The sequence below is a fragment of the Pteropus medius genome, unplaced genomic scaffold (genome assembly GCF_902729225.1).
Source record: "Pteropus medius unplaced genomic scaffold, Ma_sr-lr_union100, whole genome shotgun sequence".
In the NCBI taxonomy this organism is placed as follows: Eukaryota; Metazoa; Chordata; class Mammalia; order Chiroptera; family Pteropodidae; genus Pteropus; species Pteropus medius.
This window is the reverse complement of record NW_024348304.1, coordinates 5,098,696-5,120,206: the sequence shown is the minus strand read 5'-3', so window position 1 is coordinate 5,120,206 and position 21,511 is coordinate 5,098,696. Positions and strand designations below refer to the sequence as shown.

The following is a 21,511-nucleotide window of genomic DNA, read 5'->3' as shown; positions in this document are numbered from 1 at the left end:
ACGTAAGCTATTTCTAAAGTTTTACTATTATAAATAAAGCTACATAAATATCTTTCTTCTATTGTTTTCTCTTTTCTTAGTATTTTATCCTTAGAATAAATGTCTCAGGATGAAAATCACTGTCAAGGGAAGTCAGATTTTTTTAAGGCTCACAATGCATATGGTAAAAATGCTTTCCCAAAGAGCTGAACTGATATTGACAGCCATCAGTAATGAGAGTGCCCATTTCATAATAGCCTCATGACTACTGTGTTTTATTTTTTTAAATCTTTGGTAATTGTTGCTGTAACTTTATATTTCTCTTATTACCAACAACGTTGAGCATTTCTTTATATCTGTACATCAGTTTCATTTCCTCTTCTGGGTACAGTCTGACATCATCTTGAAAATTAAGTTAAGAACTGTTCTAAACCTCAGCTGATACTTAAATGTGAATGCATTTAAAACATGAGGGTTTCCTTAATAGCAAACATTTGACTTATTAATATTAAAATTCAACATAAGTTTCACAGGAAATAAACATACAATTTATCTTAATTATAAAACAGAAGCACAATCCTTACTTCAGTTTTTAAGACATGAAACAATTTTTCAATGTCATTCTTCTTAAGTACTTTCTGAACTGATGACTAAATTTAACTCATTTAGAAAAGTTGGCTACTATCTAGCATTCCTTTTGAAGACTAAATCTATAAATAAGAGATAAGATTTCTAGGTATCACAAAAGGATATAATAAGGGTTTTCTAACAACAAAGAAGCCATCCGGGCTTCTTTAATCATAGGACGGGCCATCAGTGTTCGTCGTCTCCAGTAATGCTAAAGAAAGAAAAGATGACATACTTAAAGAATAAACACATCTGCTAAGGAGAGTATGTTGACAAATTAGGGATTGATATTATAATAAAGTCTTACATGATCTCCTGTTCCAGCAAGATGAATGCATACGGGCCTATATTTGCTGTTCCACTCTTTAGGCACAATAAATTGGAACCTATTTAAAATAAAACACATTAGTGAATTCTCTTTAAAACTTTTAATACAAAAGACGGAAAAACAAGAAAAAAAGAAAGAAAAGCCTTTTAATACAAACTTTCAGTTCTTAAAGTTTTATGATTAAATTATTTGGAAGCAAAGATCATTCAGAATTTTGACATTCAAATCAAAATCGATTAAACTGTTTGCCTAAAAGCAATGAAGATATTATAAATTTGCTTTGTGTTAGGATATTAAAATATTCAATTACAATATAAACACTGACTATATTGTAATTATTTTTTATCTTGTTCAGTACTACAACTTTAAATTTTCTTATTTTGTAGAGACATCAATGTATATGATTAAGTCTTAGAAAACAGAACCCTTTAGGTGGCTGCATTCTCAGGCAACATAAACTACAATTCTGAGCTTACTTACTTTGCTTGGGCAAGGGACAATATTACTAGTTAACTATTGTCAATAAACTACGGAATAGAAGATAAACAAATATATTCGAGATGGTTTCTGCTTTGTGCTCATGGGAACGAACTCTTAATTTTTTCCAGAGCCCCATGATGAATGGGTACAGGCCACATGAGCTCCTCTGCCACAGATGACTGGGCCAGGTATAGGCCAAATTATGGCTATGAGATTTACCCTTCTAGTAATCTGGAATTGAGACAGACTTAGAATATGTTGGGCTTTTGAAAATGGAAGCTGTGTGAGGCTGTGGCAGCTCTTATTTTGTTGTGGTTGCATGAGAAACCGAGAAATGGCATGCACATGGGTCATAAAGCAGAGATAAGAGACCATAAAGCACCCGGGAAAGGGAAGTATGCATGTGGATCTTGATGGCTTCCCATTTCCAGCTTCCAAGGTCTCTTAAAAAAAAGAGAGAGAGAGAGAGAGAGAACTGATATTTAACATGTTATTAGTTCCAGATGTACAAAATAATGATTCAATGTAATGATTCAATGATACGATCACCACAATAAATCTAGTTATCATCTATCACCACACAGTTACACAATTCTTTTTCTTGTGATAAGAACTTTTAAGATCTACTCTCTTAGTAATGTCCAAATATACAATACAGTGTTATTAACTAGAGCCACCATGCTGTACATTATATTCCCAAGACTTATTTATTTTACGACTGAAAGTTTGTACCTTTTGACCACCTTTGTTCATTGCCTACCCCCCAAACCCCCATCTCTGGCAACACCAATCTGTTTTCTCTGTGAGTCTGAGGGGGTTTTGTTTGTTTGTTTTAAGATTCCACATATAAGTGAGATCATATGGTATATGTCTTTTTTTCTTTTTTTTTTTTCTTGGTGAGTCTAGCTAAAAGTTTGCCTACTTTATCTTTTCAAAAACCCAGCGCTTAATTTCATTGATCTTTTCTGTTTATAGTCTCTATGTCATTTATCTCTGCTCTGATCTATACTATTTCCTTCCTTCTACTGACTTTGGGCTTAGTTTGTTCTTCTTTCTCTAGTTCCTTGAGGTGTAAAGTGTTGTTTGAGATCTTTCTTTTTTCTTAATGTGTTTATATCCCTGTGACCTTTACTCTTAGAACTGCTTTTGCTGCATCTCATAAGTTTGGGTGTATTGTATTTCCATTTTCATTTGTCTCAAGGTTTTTTTTTTTTTATTTCTTTTTTGACTCATTGGTTATTTAGTATCATGTTGTTGAGCCGCTAAATATTTGTAAATTTTCCAGTTTTCTTTTTGTATTTGATTTCTAGTTTCATACCAATGTGGTCAGAAGAGATGCTTGATTTGATTCAGTCTTCTTAAATTTATTAAGACTTGTTTTGTGGGCTAACATATGATCTATCCTTGAGAATGTTTCTTGTACACTTAAAATGAATGTGTATTCTGTTGCTGTTGGATACAATAGTCTGTAAATGGCTGTTAAGTCCATTTAATCTAACATGTATTTGAAGTTCGATTTCCTTATTGATTTTTTGTCTGGATGATCTATCCATTGTTGAAAGTGGGATACTGAAGTTCCTTACTGTTATTGTATTGTTTATTTCTTCATTCAGGTCTGTTAATAATTTCTTTATATAATTTGCTCCAATGTTGGGTGCATATATATTTACAGATGTTACATCCTCTTGTTGGATTCGCCCCTTCATCATTATATAATGACCTCCTCTGACATTTACTACAACCTTTATCTTAAAGTCTCTTTTGTATAAGTACAGCTATCTCTGCTTTATTCTGTTTCCATTGCATGGAATATGTTTCCATTGCTTCACTTTCACTGTTTATGTTTTTATATTGGAAGTGAGTCTCTCATACGCAGCAATATAGTTGGGTCATCTTTTTTTTTATCTATTCAGCATTCCACACCTTTTGATTGGAAAATTTAATCCATTTACATTTAAAGTGATTATTGATAGGTATGGACTTACTATAGCCATTTTGTTAATTATTTTCTAGCTGTTTTATGTCTTTTGTTTCTTCCTTTGTGATTTTATGCTTTTCTGTAGTGATGTGCTTATGTTTTTTTCCTCTTCTGTTCATAAAGATTTTAGTTTTATGGTTACTATGAGACTTATACAAAACATCTTATGTTTATAATAGCATACTATAAGTTGATGACAACTTAAGTTCAAATGTATACTAAATCTCTATAATTCTACTGTCCTCTTACACCATGTGTAATGGGGAAAATCCAAGTAATTACTGTAATTAATGCTAAGTAATTTCAAATGACATGCTATTGATATTATAATTTTAAGTGAACATAAACGACTTACTACTTTAACTTTCAGAATAAAAATTCTTACCTTGCAATAACAGATTCAATTGGCATGATATCAGGCACATAGTGGGCCATTGGAGAAACAAAGTGTCCATCTAGTATCTTACAGTCTGACTGCTCTTCAATCTAAAAGCAAAGCAAAACCCAAGATGTATACATTTAGATTAATGTATGTTCAGTCTATTATAAATGTTTTTTCTGCAAAAAAATTTCCATTCAATTAAAAATTTTTAGTGCCTACTATGTGTATCTTTCTTGCCCAACTCTGCATTCTAAAGGCATGGCCTCCATTTGCACACATTTCTTTTGCTTCTGTATCCTTTACTGCATACAGTCTAGATGGGAAACTATAAACAAAGCTCATTTATGCAATGATATGCAATAACTTGAAATACTAGCTAGAAGAATTTGACAATGTAAAAGTAAACATAAGACAATTTAGTGACAGATGATTGCGGGGCTGGGAGAATGGAGTGAAGGGTTAAAGAAGTACAAATTAGTAGTTGATAGATGGTAACGGGGATGGGGAGCACAGCATTGAGAATGCAGTTAGCATTAATATACAGGCTAGGTGGAGAATCAGACAGGAAAAGGAGCAATTAGGGGGATCATTCTATAAACTATATAAATGTCTAACCAATGTACTGTACACTTGAAACCGACAAAAAAAAAAAAGAAAAAAGTAAACAGGAACAATTTACAAATTATAAAAATAATTTACACAATTAAATAAGGGTTTATATCAAATATGTTAGAATGGCTTATTTTCATGTAATTATTGATGTAATAAGTCATGTCAACACATTAAATAAAGAGAAATGTGACATTTATAGATATAGCAAAGCCATTTGCTAATATTCAATACCTAAACTTTTTTTCCCTTCAAATAGTTGTTCGTTTCTTCCTTTAAATGATCTTTACCAGGCCAATAGTCAAAATTAAATTTGCAGTAAAGTCACACATTTTCGTTAAAATCACAAACAAAAAAAAATGTGTCTGTCGTTGTTATATACATCCAGCTTTACTTAAAACATGAATTCTAGTCAGTTGTGTCAACATTTATTAAATAATCCACATTTTTTGCAAATGACATAAAATGCTACTTTATTATGAAGTCAATTTTCATAAATTTTCATAAATAATCTTGAAAATTATTTTCAATCCTTTATAGGTCTTATTAGCCTATCTTTTATTTCTGAACCAATATCATTCTGTGTTGATCGTGCTGCAGCTTTATAATATCCATTGATATATGACTGAACTACTTTTTACCTATCACTCCTCCTTTTCAGGTATTCATGACCTGACTGTACTCATAGTTCTTCCCAAAATAACTTTAGGATCCTTTTATGGACCTAAGTTGTGAACTGAATATTTTAATTGGACTGTATCTATCTATCTATCTATCTATCTATCTATCTATCTATCTATCTATTTTTTTGAAAATAGTAAGGATACCTAACGTGTATATTATGAAATTTCAAATCCAAAAAGTCTTTGCATTTTAGTCATCTTTGTGCCTGCTAGTATAGTTTTGAAGTTTTCTTCTTATATATTTTAGGAGAACAAACTATTTGATAGAGGAAGTAGCACAAACTAATGTAAAAGCAAATAATAATTCAACAGATAGTGTTGGGATAATTGGCAATTTGGTAAAAAAAAATTTTTTTTAAGCTATACTTGGCAATTTTGTATTACATAATTTTAGAGCCACACATAATACAAATTTAAAAATTAAGCAAGCTACAACTCGATGTTAAGAAGACTAATAACCTAATTAAAAATAGGCAAGTATTTCATAGTATTTCTCCAAAGAAGATATAATGGCCAGTAAGCACATAAAAATACTCAACATCATAGTCATTAAGGAAAAGCATATCAAAAATATACTTCATACCCCCTAGGATGGCTAGGAGTAGTATAAATATTAATGAGAATGTGGAGAAATTGGAACCATTATGTATATATGCAATATATATATATATATGTATATTGCTAGTGGGAATGTAAAATGGTTCACTTTGGAAAACATTGGCAGTTTGTCGAAAAATTAAACATAGAATAACCATATCAGCTAGCAATTTCACTCCTATATACCCAAAAGAACAGAAAACATATATCCACAAAAACACTTGTATATTAATGTTCATAGTATTATTCATAATAGTCGAAATGTAGAAACAACTCAAATGTCCATCAATAGATAAATGGATAAATAAAATATCATATATCCGTACAATGGAGTATTATTTAGCCGTAAAAAAGAATAAAGTACCGGTACATGCTACAACATGGATGAACCTTGAAAATTTGCTAAGTGAAATAGGCCAGACACAAAAGGCCATATATTATATGATTCCATTTATATGAAATGTCCAGAATAGAGGATCCATAGAGTGGATTAGTGATTGCTGGCAGATGGGGGCTGGGGAAATGGGAGGTAACAGCTAATTCCGTACAGGCTTTTTTGGGGGGTCAATAAAAATGTTCTGGAATGAGAGAGTGATAGTTTGGTAATGTAATAATAAAAAACAACGACATCGAATCGTATACTTTTAAAGCATGAATTTTATGGCATGTGAATTATATCTTGAGTGTAAAAACTGAGAGAGAATGAGAGAGGGGTTCTGGGGAGAGGAAGAAAATCTGTAAGAATGCATTCCAAAGTCTTAACAATAACTCTTCCTTGGGAGGAAAATGATTTAGGTGGTGGAAAGTGGCAGAAATGGGAGGTTTTTGATTTACTTCATATTCGTTAAATGTTTCTTTTAAACCTACGGTTTTTAATAGGCATAAAATAGAGAAAATAGAAATATTTAATAAAATTTGAAGGAGAGATATTTTAAATCTGGAAGATACAGAAGGAACAGATAGGTGATGTAGAGGAGGGCTTTCCAATTAAAATTTTGTTTTTAGCAATGGAGCACTTTTGAAAAATAAAATCTTCTAAAGATATTCAGTATATAAAAGAGATGAAAGTACAGTTACTTTGGCTGAGGACGGTGAGAAATGTGAAGCCTACATATTTGTACCCCCTCTCCAACAATACCTCTACTATCCAATTATATAAACCTAGAAATAGTTACAGAAAAACATGTGGTAGCTTAAAAACAAAACTACTTCAAATACAGTAAGTCCTGACTTAACATTGTCAACAGGTTCTATGACTTTAAGTGAAATGAGGTATAAGGAAACCAGTTTTACCACAGGCTAATTGATATAAAGAAAAGTTAAGTCCCTACAGTATCTTATCAATGTTATAACGAAATGACATTATTCAAGGACATGCTGTACATTTTCTCATCTCCTCTAATTTTATAGCATTTTCTTTGTACCATTCTCTCAGCAATAACCATATCATATACCATTTTCCCGGATGTTGTTTAATAATTGTTTTGCTAATATCTTATGCACTGATTCTCCAACTACAGTACTTCCTTGCATTACTTACAATTCTTCTGAAATGTTGAATAGTTTAACCCTCCTGAGCCTAAAGATAAAAAAAAAAAATGAGGCTCAAAAAGATCCAGCCCTAAATATTTTCTTATATTTAGGCAAGTACTAAATATATGCTCCTAAATATACCTGAATATAATTATTATAAGCATCCAGTTAGGATACACGTAGCATTTTAAAAATATAAAATGAAAAATCTATTCTATATTCATTTTTTAATGTTTACTGTTATTATACTTTTAACATTCAAGCTATTTTTTGCCACATATTTATGCTAAACCAGAAGTTCTATAACAGCATTTATTTCATTTGAATACCTTGTCAATGTATACTGGATAATCACTTGAAACCAGATTCTGACATCTTTCTCGATTTCCAATCATCTTTCTGAATTCAAAGAGTCTGTTATGATAAGGGGAAAAAAAGGAAAAAATTCAGTATAGACATTAAACTGAGACTGAATAGTGGTTAAAAATTAGCAAGTCCAGTTCATAAGCCATGCTAAAATTTAATTTCAATCATCATAGGAAAAGATAAGGGTGGTGGTTTTTTGCAAGCTGTATAGTAACAGAAAAAAGCGAGAAATATCACTGTTAAGAAATTAACATATACATGACTCAAAATTAAAAGCGTAAACCTTGAAAATTTACTTAAGTCCAGATAGCCCTATGACCTACAGTGTACCTCACCTTTAGAGTCATTACAAATTGAATTTACCCAAGAACGCTCAATCCCTGGATACTCTTATCAACTTAAAAATTATTACAGTTAAAAATCTAGTTTGTATTTCTGAGAGCTCTGTATTTTTACAACTGAATTACTTTTAAAATAGTTCAATTTATGATTATATGGGTCAAAACAAAAAAAATTTAAAAAGAAAAGGAAATGATTTCGTTTTTATAGTTTAATGCTTAATTTTCTAATCACTTTATAAACTTTAAAGGACTTTAAAGCAGAACTAAAATTTTGAATATTTACTCTAACAATAAGCATTCAGAAAAAATGCTTACCTTTTGAGATCTTCTGGCCTTCCCCATCCTCTGATAAAAAGTTTTGTGAGGAGAAGTCTCCGGTATAGGACATCTAACTTGCTCACACCCATTAGTAGTAAACAAACATCTATAAAACAAAATTTTAAATGACTTTAAATAAAATATTTTATTTTAGGCAGCAAGTCAACTTTCTAATTATCTCTTTAAATATCAGGTAGAAATTACAGATTGATTTACTCTTAACAAATTTCAGATATAAATATAGTATTGTTAACCATAGTTACCATGCCATATATTATATCTCCGGCACTTATTTATCTTATAGATCTTAAAAGTATTTATCACAAGAAAAAAAAAAACTGTAACTATGTGAGGCAATGGATGTTAACCAAATTTATTGTGGCAATCTTTTCACAAAATATACATATATAAAATAATTATTTTATATACTAATACAATGTTATATAGCAATCGTATCTCAGAGAAACTGGGAAGAAAAATTAAATATTGAGATTAAACTATGAACCTTGAATTTATTCTTTTGGAAATAAGATACGAGATGTAGAAAAAAGAGAACTGGGTTGAAAGTTGAGAAGATGAAGTAGAGCCCTGAATTTCACTTAACTATGGATTACTCTGGGGCAGGATCTTCCCATCCTCAGCACAGTGACTGACAGAAAACACTTGATATTTACTGGATAACAATAGTAGTGGCCAAAAGAAAAACAGAAAACAAAAATAGTAGTGGCTAATACTGATATAGTACTATATTATTTGACAGGCACCATTCCAACCCTGCCCTTCCCCTCAGCCCCACCGTCTGTCTTGTCTGTCTGTCTGTCTGTCTATCTGTCTTCTTCTCTCCTCCTCTCTCATTTAAACCTCTCAACAATTTTATGAAAAAGGATCACTCTAAGATCTGGAAACTAAGGCACAGAGAAGATAGGTGATTTACCTAAGGTCACATAGCAAGTAGGAGGCAGAACTAAGACTGAATCCCAGGCACACAGCTCAAGATCTAAGTACTATAACACTGCCCACTACACAACAGTGCATGGAAAGTATAATTAATCAATGCTACTACTTGTGTACCACTTATCTATCTTTCCCAAATATTTCAAAGTTTGTTTTTGTTTTTTTAATATCTCTGTCTTTTCAAATTTAATAGTGTAGTTTTGATTTGTGGGCAAAAGCTCATTCAGGTTCAGGGTTTATTCTTAGAAATATATAAAATGGAACTCTGTATTTCCAACAGTGAGCTTTAGTAATACTTATCTATCACTATGAATGGTTTTTTTTTTTTTTTTTTGGAACCACTAATGTCTTATATTTTCGCTCTTTGATTTGTAATTACAAGTTTAACTTAATGCTCTTCTTTATTTGCATAGATGTACAATCTAACGATTAATTGTGCCAGCACTTTATTGTTTTTATGACTGGACCAAATCATTCATAATGCCTCTTATGATTATAGGACCAAGAACAAACATTTTCTAGATATTATACTTGTTAGGCAATATGCTCTATAACCAGAGTATGGTATTTAGTGTTTAATACCACCCACTTCTACTTCCCAGTTTCCACATGTTATTCAATTTTACTCTTGATAAAAATTTGGTTTTGGCATAATGCTATAGGAAAAAACCATAATGCATATCCAGTTTATTATACTATTTATATCTACCACTATAAACTAGTATTCTGATTACTAAACTCCTATAAATTATCGTTGCTCAGTTCACCATAGCTAAACCATTCTTGGATGGCTTAATAAGAACTTAAGTTTCTGAACTTTTAAGAATGAGTATTACTTTTTTTCATTCATGCAACAAGTATTTATTAAGTGCTTACTACATGCCAAGCATTTTAGGTCCCATGCTACAAGATAATTAGGGCACATTCTTGCTCTCATGGATTTTAGTGGAGAAAAGCGAATAAAAAACAATAAGAATAGATGACAATACCATGATGATAATATGTAACAAGACTATATGATAGAGACCAGAGGGCTCTTTTGTCAAAAAAACCCTCTTAACCAAAGAGGTAACATTTAAACCAAGAGGTACATGACAAGAGCAGCCAAATTTCATTAAAATCACATCCCTCCTGAAGTCTACTCATGTACTTTGTTCCAATGAAATTTGTTAAACATTATCTAGTCAGTGGATAAAGCATAGCACAGATACAGATCATTTATATAAGAGGAAGAGCAAGAGAAAATGGTCACATATCCTCTATTTGGTAATTCAAAAATGCTCACTTGTAACATTTTCAAATCTAAACCATATAGAAGTATATATAGTAAAATAGGGAAAAATAATCTCATTCTCATTACTTCTAATTCTATTTTTCAGAGCTATTTAGTGCTAAGAGTTTGGATTCTGTTCTTTCTGACCTTTTTCTTGGTGTTATTTATTTACCTTCACCTACTTAAAAAATTTACGAGTTATGTAACACATTTTTTGGCAGAATTCAAACAGTATAAAAATATACAGAACAAACCTGAGAAGTCTCCCTTCTTTACTTCTGTTAAGCTTCCTCTCCTCCAAAATGATAACCATTGTTAATGATGTATATCTGTGAGCTCTTGTTCACTTATACATGTACACATATTTTAGGGTTTTTTGGTGTTTTTAAAAACAGAAGAGAACAACTATATTATTTGTATTTTACCAGTGTTCTTCATCATCCTGCTTATTTTTAACTATTGAGAAAGCTCTTTCAATTTGAGTATAGCCCTGCCTTATTTTTTTCTGTTAATAGGTGTTTAGCTCCTTTATATTTATTATCGCAATAATCTTTCGATTTCAGTCCTTTTTTTGGGTTTTATTCTTTTTTATTTTTTACATTTGAGTGTATGTAAATTTGAAAGAGATACAAATTTAAGTTGTGATATATCATAATATCTAAGAACATACACTATAGGAGAAAAGAAACACTTTGAGTTTAATCCTTTACTATATAACTTTGAGCAAGTTACTTATCCCTTCTGTAACTCATCTATAAAATGGGAATGACAGTATTTACTTGTTAGTATGAGAATTAAATGAGTTACTATATAAGAAGCATTTAAACAGCTCTTTGCAAACTTAAGTATTATACCTACTAATAATAGCAACAATATTACTGATTATCCCTATAACTTTATTTAATATCCATAACCTGTATTTTCATGTTCTACATAGAACTGATTAGCTCCTGCTGATGAATAATGGCAATTGTTCTCTTTTCCCCATCACTCAATTTAGTTGATACAGTTTTTACTGCTTACCTTTATACTTATAAATATACCTATATCTGTAGTCTGATTTATCACTTTTAAATAATATCTCTTGACACTGAAAGTTAAGGAAATCTGTATACTTCACTACTTTCTACCTTCTCTCTCTTTTATACTTCTAACTCTTGTAAATTTTATCTGTTCTATGGTGTCCGAATTAATGTTCATATTCCTAGTCTTAGAGATGGTTGTATTCAGTGATCATTACCAATCCTTTTGCAGTAAATTAATAAAATAGAAAATAGAGAAACAACAAAAATCAGTAAGAACCCAAAAGAATTCTTTAAGATAGATATTTCAGATGGGTTTGTGGTAAGAGTACTTTAGAGTAACCTACTATATTAACTAACTAAACAAACAAAAAAAAGATATATCTTAAGGATATTAAAAAACAAAAACTTGCAGCATATGTTAAAATTCAGCATCCAGAAATAATTATAAAATCCAAGAGTCAATAAAGTATTAGAACTTAGTTATTATTATACAGTAAAAAGTACCAGAGCAATTAGATATCTCTGTGGTAAAAATTTAATTAAATTCCTACATTTCATACTAAGTACACAAAAAAATTCCATGTGGATTAAGATTAGAGAGCTGAGTGTGAAAACGTAAAACTATAAAAATTCATAATACATGAGAGACTATAATCAGAGAAAATATAGCAAATATTCTAAGACTTCAAGAAAATTGGTTGATGGAATGAACATTTCTGAAACATGTGCTTCATTAAGAAATGAAAAGACAAAGACTAAGAAAATATTTATAAAACATCTATCTGATAAAGGACTTGTATCCAAAATATATAAAGAACTCTTAAAATTCAACAAGAAAAAAATTTAAAAAATGGGCAAAACAGCTGAATAGAAACCTCACTAAAGATGCACAGATGACCAATAATCATATGAAAAGATGTCTCACATTAAATGTCCTCAGGGAAATGCAAATTAAAACATTAAGACACTACGATTCAACCATGAGAATGGCCAAAATCCAAAAATAAATAAATAAATAACAATATCAAATGCTGGCAAGGACTTGGAGAAACAAAAAGTCTCATTTGTTACTACTAGGAATGCAAAAAGGTACAGCCACTTTGGAAAGACAGTTGGCAGTTTCTTACAACACGAAATACAGTCTTACCATACAATCTAGCAATCATGCTCTAGGTATTTACTCAAATAATTAAAAACTTATGTCCACAAAATAACCTGCACATGAAAGTCTATAGCAGCTTTATTTATAATTGCCCAAAACCAGAAGCACATCAGACGTCCTTCAATAGGTAAACGGATAAACAAATTGTGGCAGTACATTCATACACTGAAACATTATTCAGTGACAAAAAGACATGGAGGAAACTTAAATACGTGATGCTAAGTGAAAGATGTCAGTATGACAATGTGTAATTCCAATTATATGACATTCTGGAAAAGGCAAAACTACGGAGAGAGTAAAAAAAGATTAGCAGTTGCCAGGGATTCAGGAAGAGGAAAAGGAGGGACTACTAGGTGTAACACAGAGGATTTATAGGGTAGAGAAACTACTTTATGATACTGTAATGGCAGATACATGATATTATGTATTTCTCAAAACCCACAGAACTGTACAACACAAAGAGCATATCTTAATGTAAACTATGGACTTTCATTAATAATAATGTATCAGTATTGGGTTCATGAAGTGTAACAAATGTATCACACTAATGCAACTGTGGGTAGAGGGAAAAGGGATGTATGGGAACTCTATAATATGTGCTTAAGTTTTCTGTAAACCTAAAACTGTTATAAATAATGAAGTGTATTAATTTAAATTAAAAAGCCCAAAAGATGAATCCCCTTAGGTTTTAGACTAGTCTAAAGTACCTTTAAATGTGAAGAAATTCCATTAGGATTGCACATACAGCTTCTGTCACCATTATTGTATCAAGATATATCACTGTAGCAGTGTTAGTATATAAATTGTTATAGGAAACAATCTATCAAATAGCAATCATACAGGATTTCTGTTGACTTTATTTCAATTTATTAGTTTATAGAAAGAAAATCAATACCATTTTAAAAAGAGGACAAAAGAAAAAATCCGTTTGAAAATCTATATGTATTCGTTTATTTGCCACTTCTAATGAAAATGTATTTTAAAAATCCTCTTAAATATTCTAAAAATTCCAACAGGCTTCAAAATTCAAGGCACTTTAAAAGCTAATCCAGAAATTAGAAATAACATAAGCTTCCAAGTAGCTTAAACTTACAAATGATGATAAAATACATATTCTGGTTTATTTTAACCATTTTACAAGAGTATAGCCAATTTTTAATTATAATATAGTCAAAATTTAATATTAACAAAGGAGAAACAGATAATCTTTAAAAAATTTATTTCCATAAGTTTTTCTACTCCATTGATCTTCATTGCTAATCACAGAGGGGAAATCCTGTTCTTAATTTTTATGGCAATGGTTAAAACCTTTTATGTGTTCTCACTTAAACCTATCAACTTTCATTTTCAACTCAGTTGCATGGGCAGGGGAACTAAGAATCCTGTCACCTTAATGTACCAACCTCTTAAATGACTCCCTCACTGAACAATTTGTACAGATTTATAATAAAATTATATACTATTTTCAAGTTTTCCTCAATTACATATATCTACATATTTTGCAAATAATGTGATATTCTGACACATTAACACACAGTTTGCTGAAAAATGTCTGGCTGTTGCCTAGAAGTCAAGGTCTAGGTGCCGGAAGCATTACTCTATGAGGTGTGACAACCCACACCCGAGCTACCAGGAAAGAATGATGAAACATTTGGAGAGGTTTAAGTTGGTGTAGAAAGGTAGAGCTTAGGAACATTTTTCCCAAGTAAAGATTTAGGAGTTCACTACAGGTTTGTTGAAGTTGTTGATGTTCAAGTAAATTTTTTTATAAACTTAAAAGTGTCCAAGTCACGAGTGTAACTTGGTTCATTATCACCAAATGAACAACCTGTGTTTTATATGATGTGATTAGTTATAGGAGCAAGGAGCGGGCAAGCCTGCATTAAAAAAATTCAAAGTTTTAACAGTCTTCAGAGATTTATCAGGCAGATAGAAGATAGACAAACACAAAAAGGGAGGTGTGAAAAAGTGTGACATGCTGAAATAATGTAGGAGGGCTGAAGAACGGGATGTCAAATTACAGGAAATATGTCATGCTATAATTAATACTTATCCAGTATAGACTGATTATTGACTTTAAAGACTCATAATTATTTTTTATACAGTTGGGATTTCTAGTCTATACCTATAAGCTTCACAGCAAAAAGCTTTTACCATTGTATTATTTTTAAAAATTAATTCTACAAATTTTCTTCAATGTTTATGTAATCAAACCAATCCATCTTAGCACATCCAATATAACTCTCGACACACTATAGTAAGTGTACAATTCAATTTTTTTTAAATGTTAAATTCCTTTTCTCATTGGAGGTCACTATGAAATATTGTTTTTCTGTTTATTAACTAGAATTCCAGAAACAGTATTTTTCTCTCTGCTGTTTTCTAATTCTTACTTTTAAATCTAGAAATATTTTATAAACTTAGATCTAGTTCTAAAACCTATATTTTATTTTTAAACCCTCTTTCAAACAGCTCTTAGAACTTTTGAGTGTTTAAAAGTCTACTGTAAGTTTTCCATATACATTTCATTTATGTTTGTCAAGACTTACAACTTTTATATTAGAATTGCATTCCAGGAATGAATGTATCAGATATTTAGGAGAGACTTATTCCTCTGTGATGAAATATGCATCTGTCCACCATACTATGCTATTCCCCCAATTTCTGACTAGCTAAGCCATATCAGAAACCCATGGTCACAAAGCATAAAGTGAAAAACTTCCACATATGTTACCATCTTACATTTACATCTAAACATTTTTATAAGCCTGCCTTTAAAGCAGATTTCTGACTATATTTGAACAATATTTTTCTGAGACATCTTTAATAATATAACTAATTGGGAAAGAATATTGATCTGAAAGTAAAAAGAAACTGAAGAATATTTGAAAAGATAATTTTTACTAAATATATCCAATCATTGGCAGGAACTACGAAATGACACCTTATAAAATTCTGCATGAAAAATATTAAATAGGTATAAGCATAAAATCTTAGTTTCTATTGTAACATATTTACAAATAGTATCTCAAACCAACAATGTTAAAAATTGACTTTTTCTATAAAGAGCTATGTAGTAAATATTTTAGGCTTCGCAGGCCAAGAGGCAAAATCAAGGATATTATGTTAGGTACTTAAGATAGCAAAAAGAAAGAAAAAAAAATTGACTTTTTTTTTTTTATTGAAGAAATTCAAAATATTATAATGTGCAAATTTTTGTAATATAGGTCTATTAATAAGAAAAGTGAATTTCTTTTCTTGAGATTTTACTTAATGGGGATTCAAAGTTAGTGCCTATGCCATCAAATTTGAGTGTGAATGTTCATTTGTAAAAACTATTCTTTGCTTGCAGGCTATATGAAAACAGACAGGTTGGCCCATAGGCCATAGTTTGCTGACCCCTAGGCTAGAAAATCAAATAAATCATAGGTGTGTTACAATAATGTCACAAATACAAATATACGGCTACAAAACACTATATTAAAATGATAAATTATCTAAATCTGATTAAATGGGATAAATAAAATAAAAATATTGACTTTAAGAGAATTCAATATATAACAGTGTAGATCTAAAATTAGTATTCAATCTAAAATAAAAATTAGTTATTTAATTAGCCATGTTTTGTCTGCCTTCTTAAAATTTTGAATTTGGTAGCTAAAAGGTAGAAGCAATTCAAGTCACCATCAATGGATAAATACATAAGCAAAACGTGGTTATGTGCATACAATTCAACCTTAAAAAGGAATGAAATTCTAACATATGATGCTACAAGTAGTTAAACCTTGAGGACATTATGCTAGGCAAAACAAGCCAATTACAAAAAGACAAATATTGATTCAACTGTATTAGGTACGTAGATGAGCCAGATTCATAAGTTGAAAGCAACATGGTGGTTACCAGGGTTGAGGGGAAGAGGAAATGAAAGAGGCTGTTGTTTAATGGGTATAGAATTTCAGTTTTCCAAGATGAAAAGAGTTCTGTATGTAAATGGTGGTGATGGTTACACGATAGTATGATTCAGTTCAATACAACTGAACTGTATAATTAAAAATGGTTAAAAGATGGTGAATTTTATGTAATCTGTATTGGGTAATAATCTAAGCTCAGGGTAAAGATACCTCCAATTTACCAAAAGGATCCCCAACATCAGTCTGGTATGACACTAATGAGCTTCTGCAGAAAGAGAATCTACTTTTGAAGTATGTATCAAGCCAAACTGGCACAATTGTCATCTATACTTTTATATGGCCAATAAGAAAGAGAAAAAGAATTGGAATAAAAGTTTAGAAACTGGAGTTAATTTGAGAGTCTTTGCACAAAAATGTTCAGAGGAAGTAAATTGATACTCTCCCTCTTCACAATTTCCTCTGTAAGCAGTACTTGTTCGAAATTCTGTTGATCTTAGAACAGAACTTAAGGTTTCTATTTTTCTCTTCAAAAAAGACTGCTGCATAATTTATTTATCTGAAGGCCTTCAAAAAGGCCCTAAAATAAAAAGAAATTGAAGAATAAATCTCTTGAATCTAGTTGGTTCCCCCCACATCTTATCATTTCACCTTTCTTGAGGATTAGTTTCCAAGCATTCAGCCTACCTGGGTTTTCTGCTTCAAGGTCTCATCTAGCTTCAATTAACGTATCAGTTGGATTTTGTTCTCATGTGGAAGCTTGGATGGAGGGGAACCTGTGCCCAAGCTCACTCAAGTTGTTAGCAGAATTCATTTTCTTGCAGCTATAGGGATGACAGCTTCAATATTGTTGTTTGTCAGCCAGAGACCAGCCTCAGCTCCTAGGGGCTTTCCACAGTTCCCTACCACATGGTTCTCTTCATAGGAAGTTCACAACCTGGCAGTTTATTCCCTTAAGGCCAACAGGAGAATGAGAGTTAGTGTGCTAGCAAGACAGTCTTGTATAACTTAATGTAACCATGGGAGTATCATCTCACCAACTTTGCCATACAACATAACACAATCATGAGAGTGACATCCAATCACCTTTGACATATTATACTGGTTAGAAGCAAATCACAGGTCTTGCCCACACTCAAAGGGAGGGATTACACAACGACTTGAATACCAGTGATGGGATCATGGAGGCCACCTGAAAGACTGTCCTCCACACAGGTAGAAACCAACTGCACTCAGCATTTCAGTAGAATGTCTGGGCTGACATTCTTGGGGCTTTCAATTACCTTCTTCCCATTTTCCTACTAACAAGAAAACAAATAAATTCCATAGACCTGAATAACATTTATTTATAAGCAAGTGAGCTCTTGAAAGTTTGTCTAAACTATGCACATATATTTCCATTCACTTAAAACCTTTGTCCACAATAACAAACAACCTCCCCCCTCCAAAAAGAAAGAAACCATGCCTCAGTCTTTTCTTATTCATTAAACAAATGGTAAAGGGCAAAATAGCTTTGAAATGCTGTCCTCATTATATACATTTTCTACTTTAGTTCAATTATTAATATCAAGGAAATATATGTAGCATGTTTAAACTGCTTGACTAGTTTTTTCTTGAGGGTAAATGTCAGTGTGGTATAATAATCTATCAGTCTTTGACACCAGTTCCTGGCATGGAGCTCCTAAAATCCTCGAATTTCTTGAGTGATAAAAGTGCCCTTGTTATGCTCATGAGGTGACTCATGGTAGACCCCCAGATGGTCTCAAAATAGTTTCTGGCTTATTACCATAAAGACCAGCCATTTGATTAGAGAGTTGACTTTGGGCCAGCCTGACCTCTAAGAAGGTATGGAAACTGGAGACTGAGTTGGATCACGTGACCAATGAGCCAACCAATTGTGACTGTCTCAATAAGAACTCTGGATACTGAGGCCACTTAATTTCTCTACAGTGGCAGGAAAAGGAAGAGGATCAATATCTTCCTTTGCAACATCTATGGCATCAAAAACAATAAGCAAATTCCATGTTAGTATTAAAAAAAAATTTAAACACTCATATATTACAGTAAGAAGTACTAATCTGGTCATGAGACATCCTGTTTTTCTATGCAATATTCTTCTAGGTTGGTAATAGATAAAAACAAAATAAGACAAACATACAAAAATTGAAAGAACCTGACAACAATGAACTCTTCATATATTTTGTAAAGTACTATAAAATTGTTTAGTCATTTCTGATGTTCAACCCTATATTAGAAACGTTTTCCAAATCACTTTAATTCCATGTAATATAGACCATAAGTCAGCACTCCAAGTCCAGAGCCAGCATATTCTGTGCTGTATTTACATGCTAATAAACAGCTGACCAATGAGGAACAGAAAACAAATCAAACACATAATATAATTAGGTGCTGGAGTTTAGGGTTACACAGATCTTTTAAATTCTTGGGATGTTCTAAACAGGTAGAACTTTTTAGGCAGGGCTACCTGTTGTCCAATGACATCACGAACTGATAATAACCCAGGCTCAGGGTAAAAATACCCCCAATTTACCAAAAAGAGGCACCATCTGGAGCCCCCACATCAAGCTGGTCTGACACTAGTGAGCTTCTGCAGAAAGAGAACCCACTTTTGAAGTATATATCAAGCCACATTGGCACAACTGCCATCTATATTTTTATATAGCCGATGAGAAAGGGAAAAACAAAGTGAAACAAAAATAGACGTTCTTGTTCAATGCCAAGGAATGAAAAGTCTTTCCTAAAAATGAGTTCTGTAGCCAAAGTGGCACTCAGTATCTGTTAGGCCATCTAGTACTTTTACCACCTATCACTTTCATACTTATGTATTTAAACAATGCAACTGTAACTTTTCCCAGACTTTTACATTCATATAAATATTTACTTTGTTTTGGTGTCATATATGTATGTTCCTGAGAACTACATATATACTTTTTAGTGGTACAATACACAGAGCTTATTTAGATTTCACCAGGTTTACATGCACTCCATTCCATGTGCTTTTGTGGTCTAAAGTCAACACTTGGAGGCAGCAATGGAAAATAGCAGTGTCAGAAGACCTGGGTTCCTACACTAGCTGTGTGACCTTGAGTAAATCACCTTAATCTATAAAAGGGGAATAATACCTGGCCTAATAAAGAATAGTAAATTATTTCGTTTAAATAAAAATCAATGACCTGTTCTGATATACTTTAAGAGATTTAAAAATATCCCTTTCTCAGGAAGGCTAAAAGCTTTACAGTCATAAGTCCCATGTTTCTTGGATTCTAGCTGTGTTGCTTCTTAGCTGAGATACCCTAGGCAATTTACTTAATCTCCATGCTTTAAATTTCCTTGCATATTGCAGAGATAAAATGAAGTACTTCAATAAGCATTTATTCAACATACGTTTATCTAGCAACCATTTTTCTTGGTGCAATACCGGTTAAAAGTCCCTTTGTCATACACGTGCACACGCAGTCACAAACACACATGCCATACACTGTGTTAGACTCCATAAATTAAAAAAGAAGCTGACAATACAGTAAGGCAACATTGTGACAAAAATATACTTTTTTTTTTTTTTTAATCCATGTACTTTCTTGGAATCTGTCATAGGAATATGATATGTTTCTGTGAGCTGCTAATAAACAAATGTGCAAGACTGAATCCAAGTACAAAATGTCAGTTCTGGATTCAGAAGATAATTCTGAACAGAAAACACATTTCAAGCTTAGCTGTTCACGAGTGGAACGTGTCTAAAAAGAAACACCCAAGAAGGTCACAAACGAGACCAAGATCAGAAGTGATGGGATATACCACATAACGTATAACTAGTACAGGGTAAGTGCTCATAAATATTGATTGAAAATAATTAAATGTGGGTCCAACTCTGTCACTATCACACCGAGTGACTGTAGGTAAGTTATTAACTTTTCTAGACCTTAGTTCTATGTAAAATAGAAAACTGTCTATTTTACCTATCTCATAGGAGCGTTGTGATCAAATGAAATCACACGAGAATGTATTAGTAGTAATAAAACAGTAATTATGATGCACACTACTGCTACCAATTAGCTTACAACCCTACTTGTAGGATAAGATGTTAATATGCAAACATTGGGAGAGAAACAGCATCAAGATCTACTGCGGGAAAAAAATAAAGCTCAAAACATATTTTCTAAAAATGCCATCTTCCTTGTGATGAAAGGGGCTGGTCATTGCTAAGCTGGTGCTGTGCCTTTTCTAACCCCCAGGTTACAGCAATAGGTTCTGATTAATAGCATCTTGCAAGGCTGAAGACCCCGGTCCGCCCAGGCGGCAGTTGGCTGCGGAAGCAGTAGATTAGAGAGGGCTGGACCCCATCCTCAGGACCCCATCCAAGCCCTAACTAGGCTCACTACCCGTAAGGTGCCTTTGTAGCTAGCCGAGTGAGAAAAAGCGCGCAGCCACTTCCACCTTCCACAGGGGGAAAGGACTGCGCGCCAGCCCCCTCGCCCGCCACGGGCCGGTCAGAGCGCGCCCCGGCCTCCGGCCTCGCCCGGGGTCCCCGGGGCCCCCAGGGCCCGGACAAGCCCTGCGCCCCCAGTCCCTGCCTCCTAGCACGTACGCCACGGGTCGACCGCCTCGGGGGAGCGCGGCCTGAACCGGCGACTTACTGGCCGCTCGGCTGGAGCCTGCTGTCCAACTGGCCGAGCCTCCCAGTACTGCAGCTCCGGAGGCTCCCGGGGCTTCCGTCCGAGCCCCAGCCGCAGCGACAGAGGTCTTTCCAGGAACGCAGGAGCTAGCGAGTGGCCTCAGACCGCGAAGCCTCGGGAGTCCGGAGAGCCCGGGGCGGGATGGCTGTTTAGACACGCCCGAGGCCCTTCCTCAGCTCCGGTCCACCGGGTCCGGGAGGCGGAGAGCCGAGGAGCGAAGCGGGAGGATGAGGACACAGGGCCCCGCCCCTGGCCCGGGCGCTCCGCCCACTTC

The 21,511-nt window shown here is 33.1% G+C and overlaps 1 protein-coding gene across 10 annotated transcripts in view; it reads right to left on the bottom strand.

Moving 5' to 3' along the window:
* Positions 1-21,442, bottom strand: part of ABHD18 (abhydrolase domain containing 18) — a 34,704-nt gene extending 13,262 nt beyond the window's left edge. For 2 of the 10 annotated variants that reach the window (XM_039879594.1, XM_039879596.1), the window contains exon 1: positions 310-382. Coding sequence is in view for 8 of the 10 variants with exons in the window: in XM_039879588.1 (XP_039735522.1) it covers positions 733-817; positions 914-992; positions 3,778-3,878; positions 7,526-7,610; positions 8,219-8,310 (442 nt within the window). In the remaining 2 variants the exon portion in view is untranslated. Of the gene's footprint in view, positions 1-309; positions 383-732; positions 818-913; positions 993-1,796; positions 1,858-3,777; positions 3,879-7,203; positions 7,243-7,525; positions 7,611-8,218; positions 8,328-17,230; positions 17,496-21,194 lie in introns of those variants that run through there. The other 8 variants (XM_039879588.1, XM_039879584.1, XM_039879585.1 and 5 more) reach the window with 8 other exon arrangements.
* Positions 21,443-21,511: the final 69 nt, after the last annotated feature.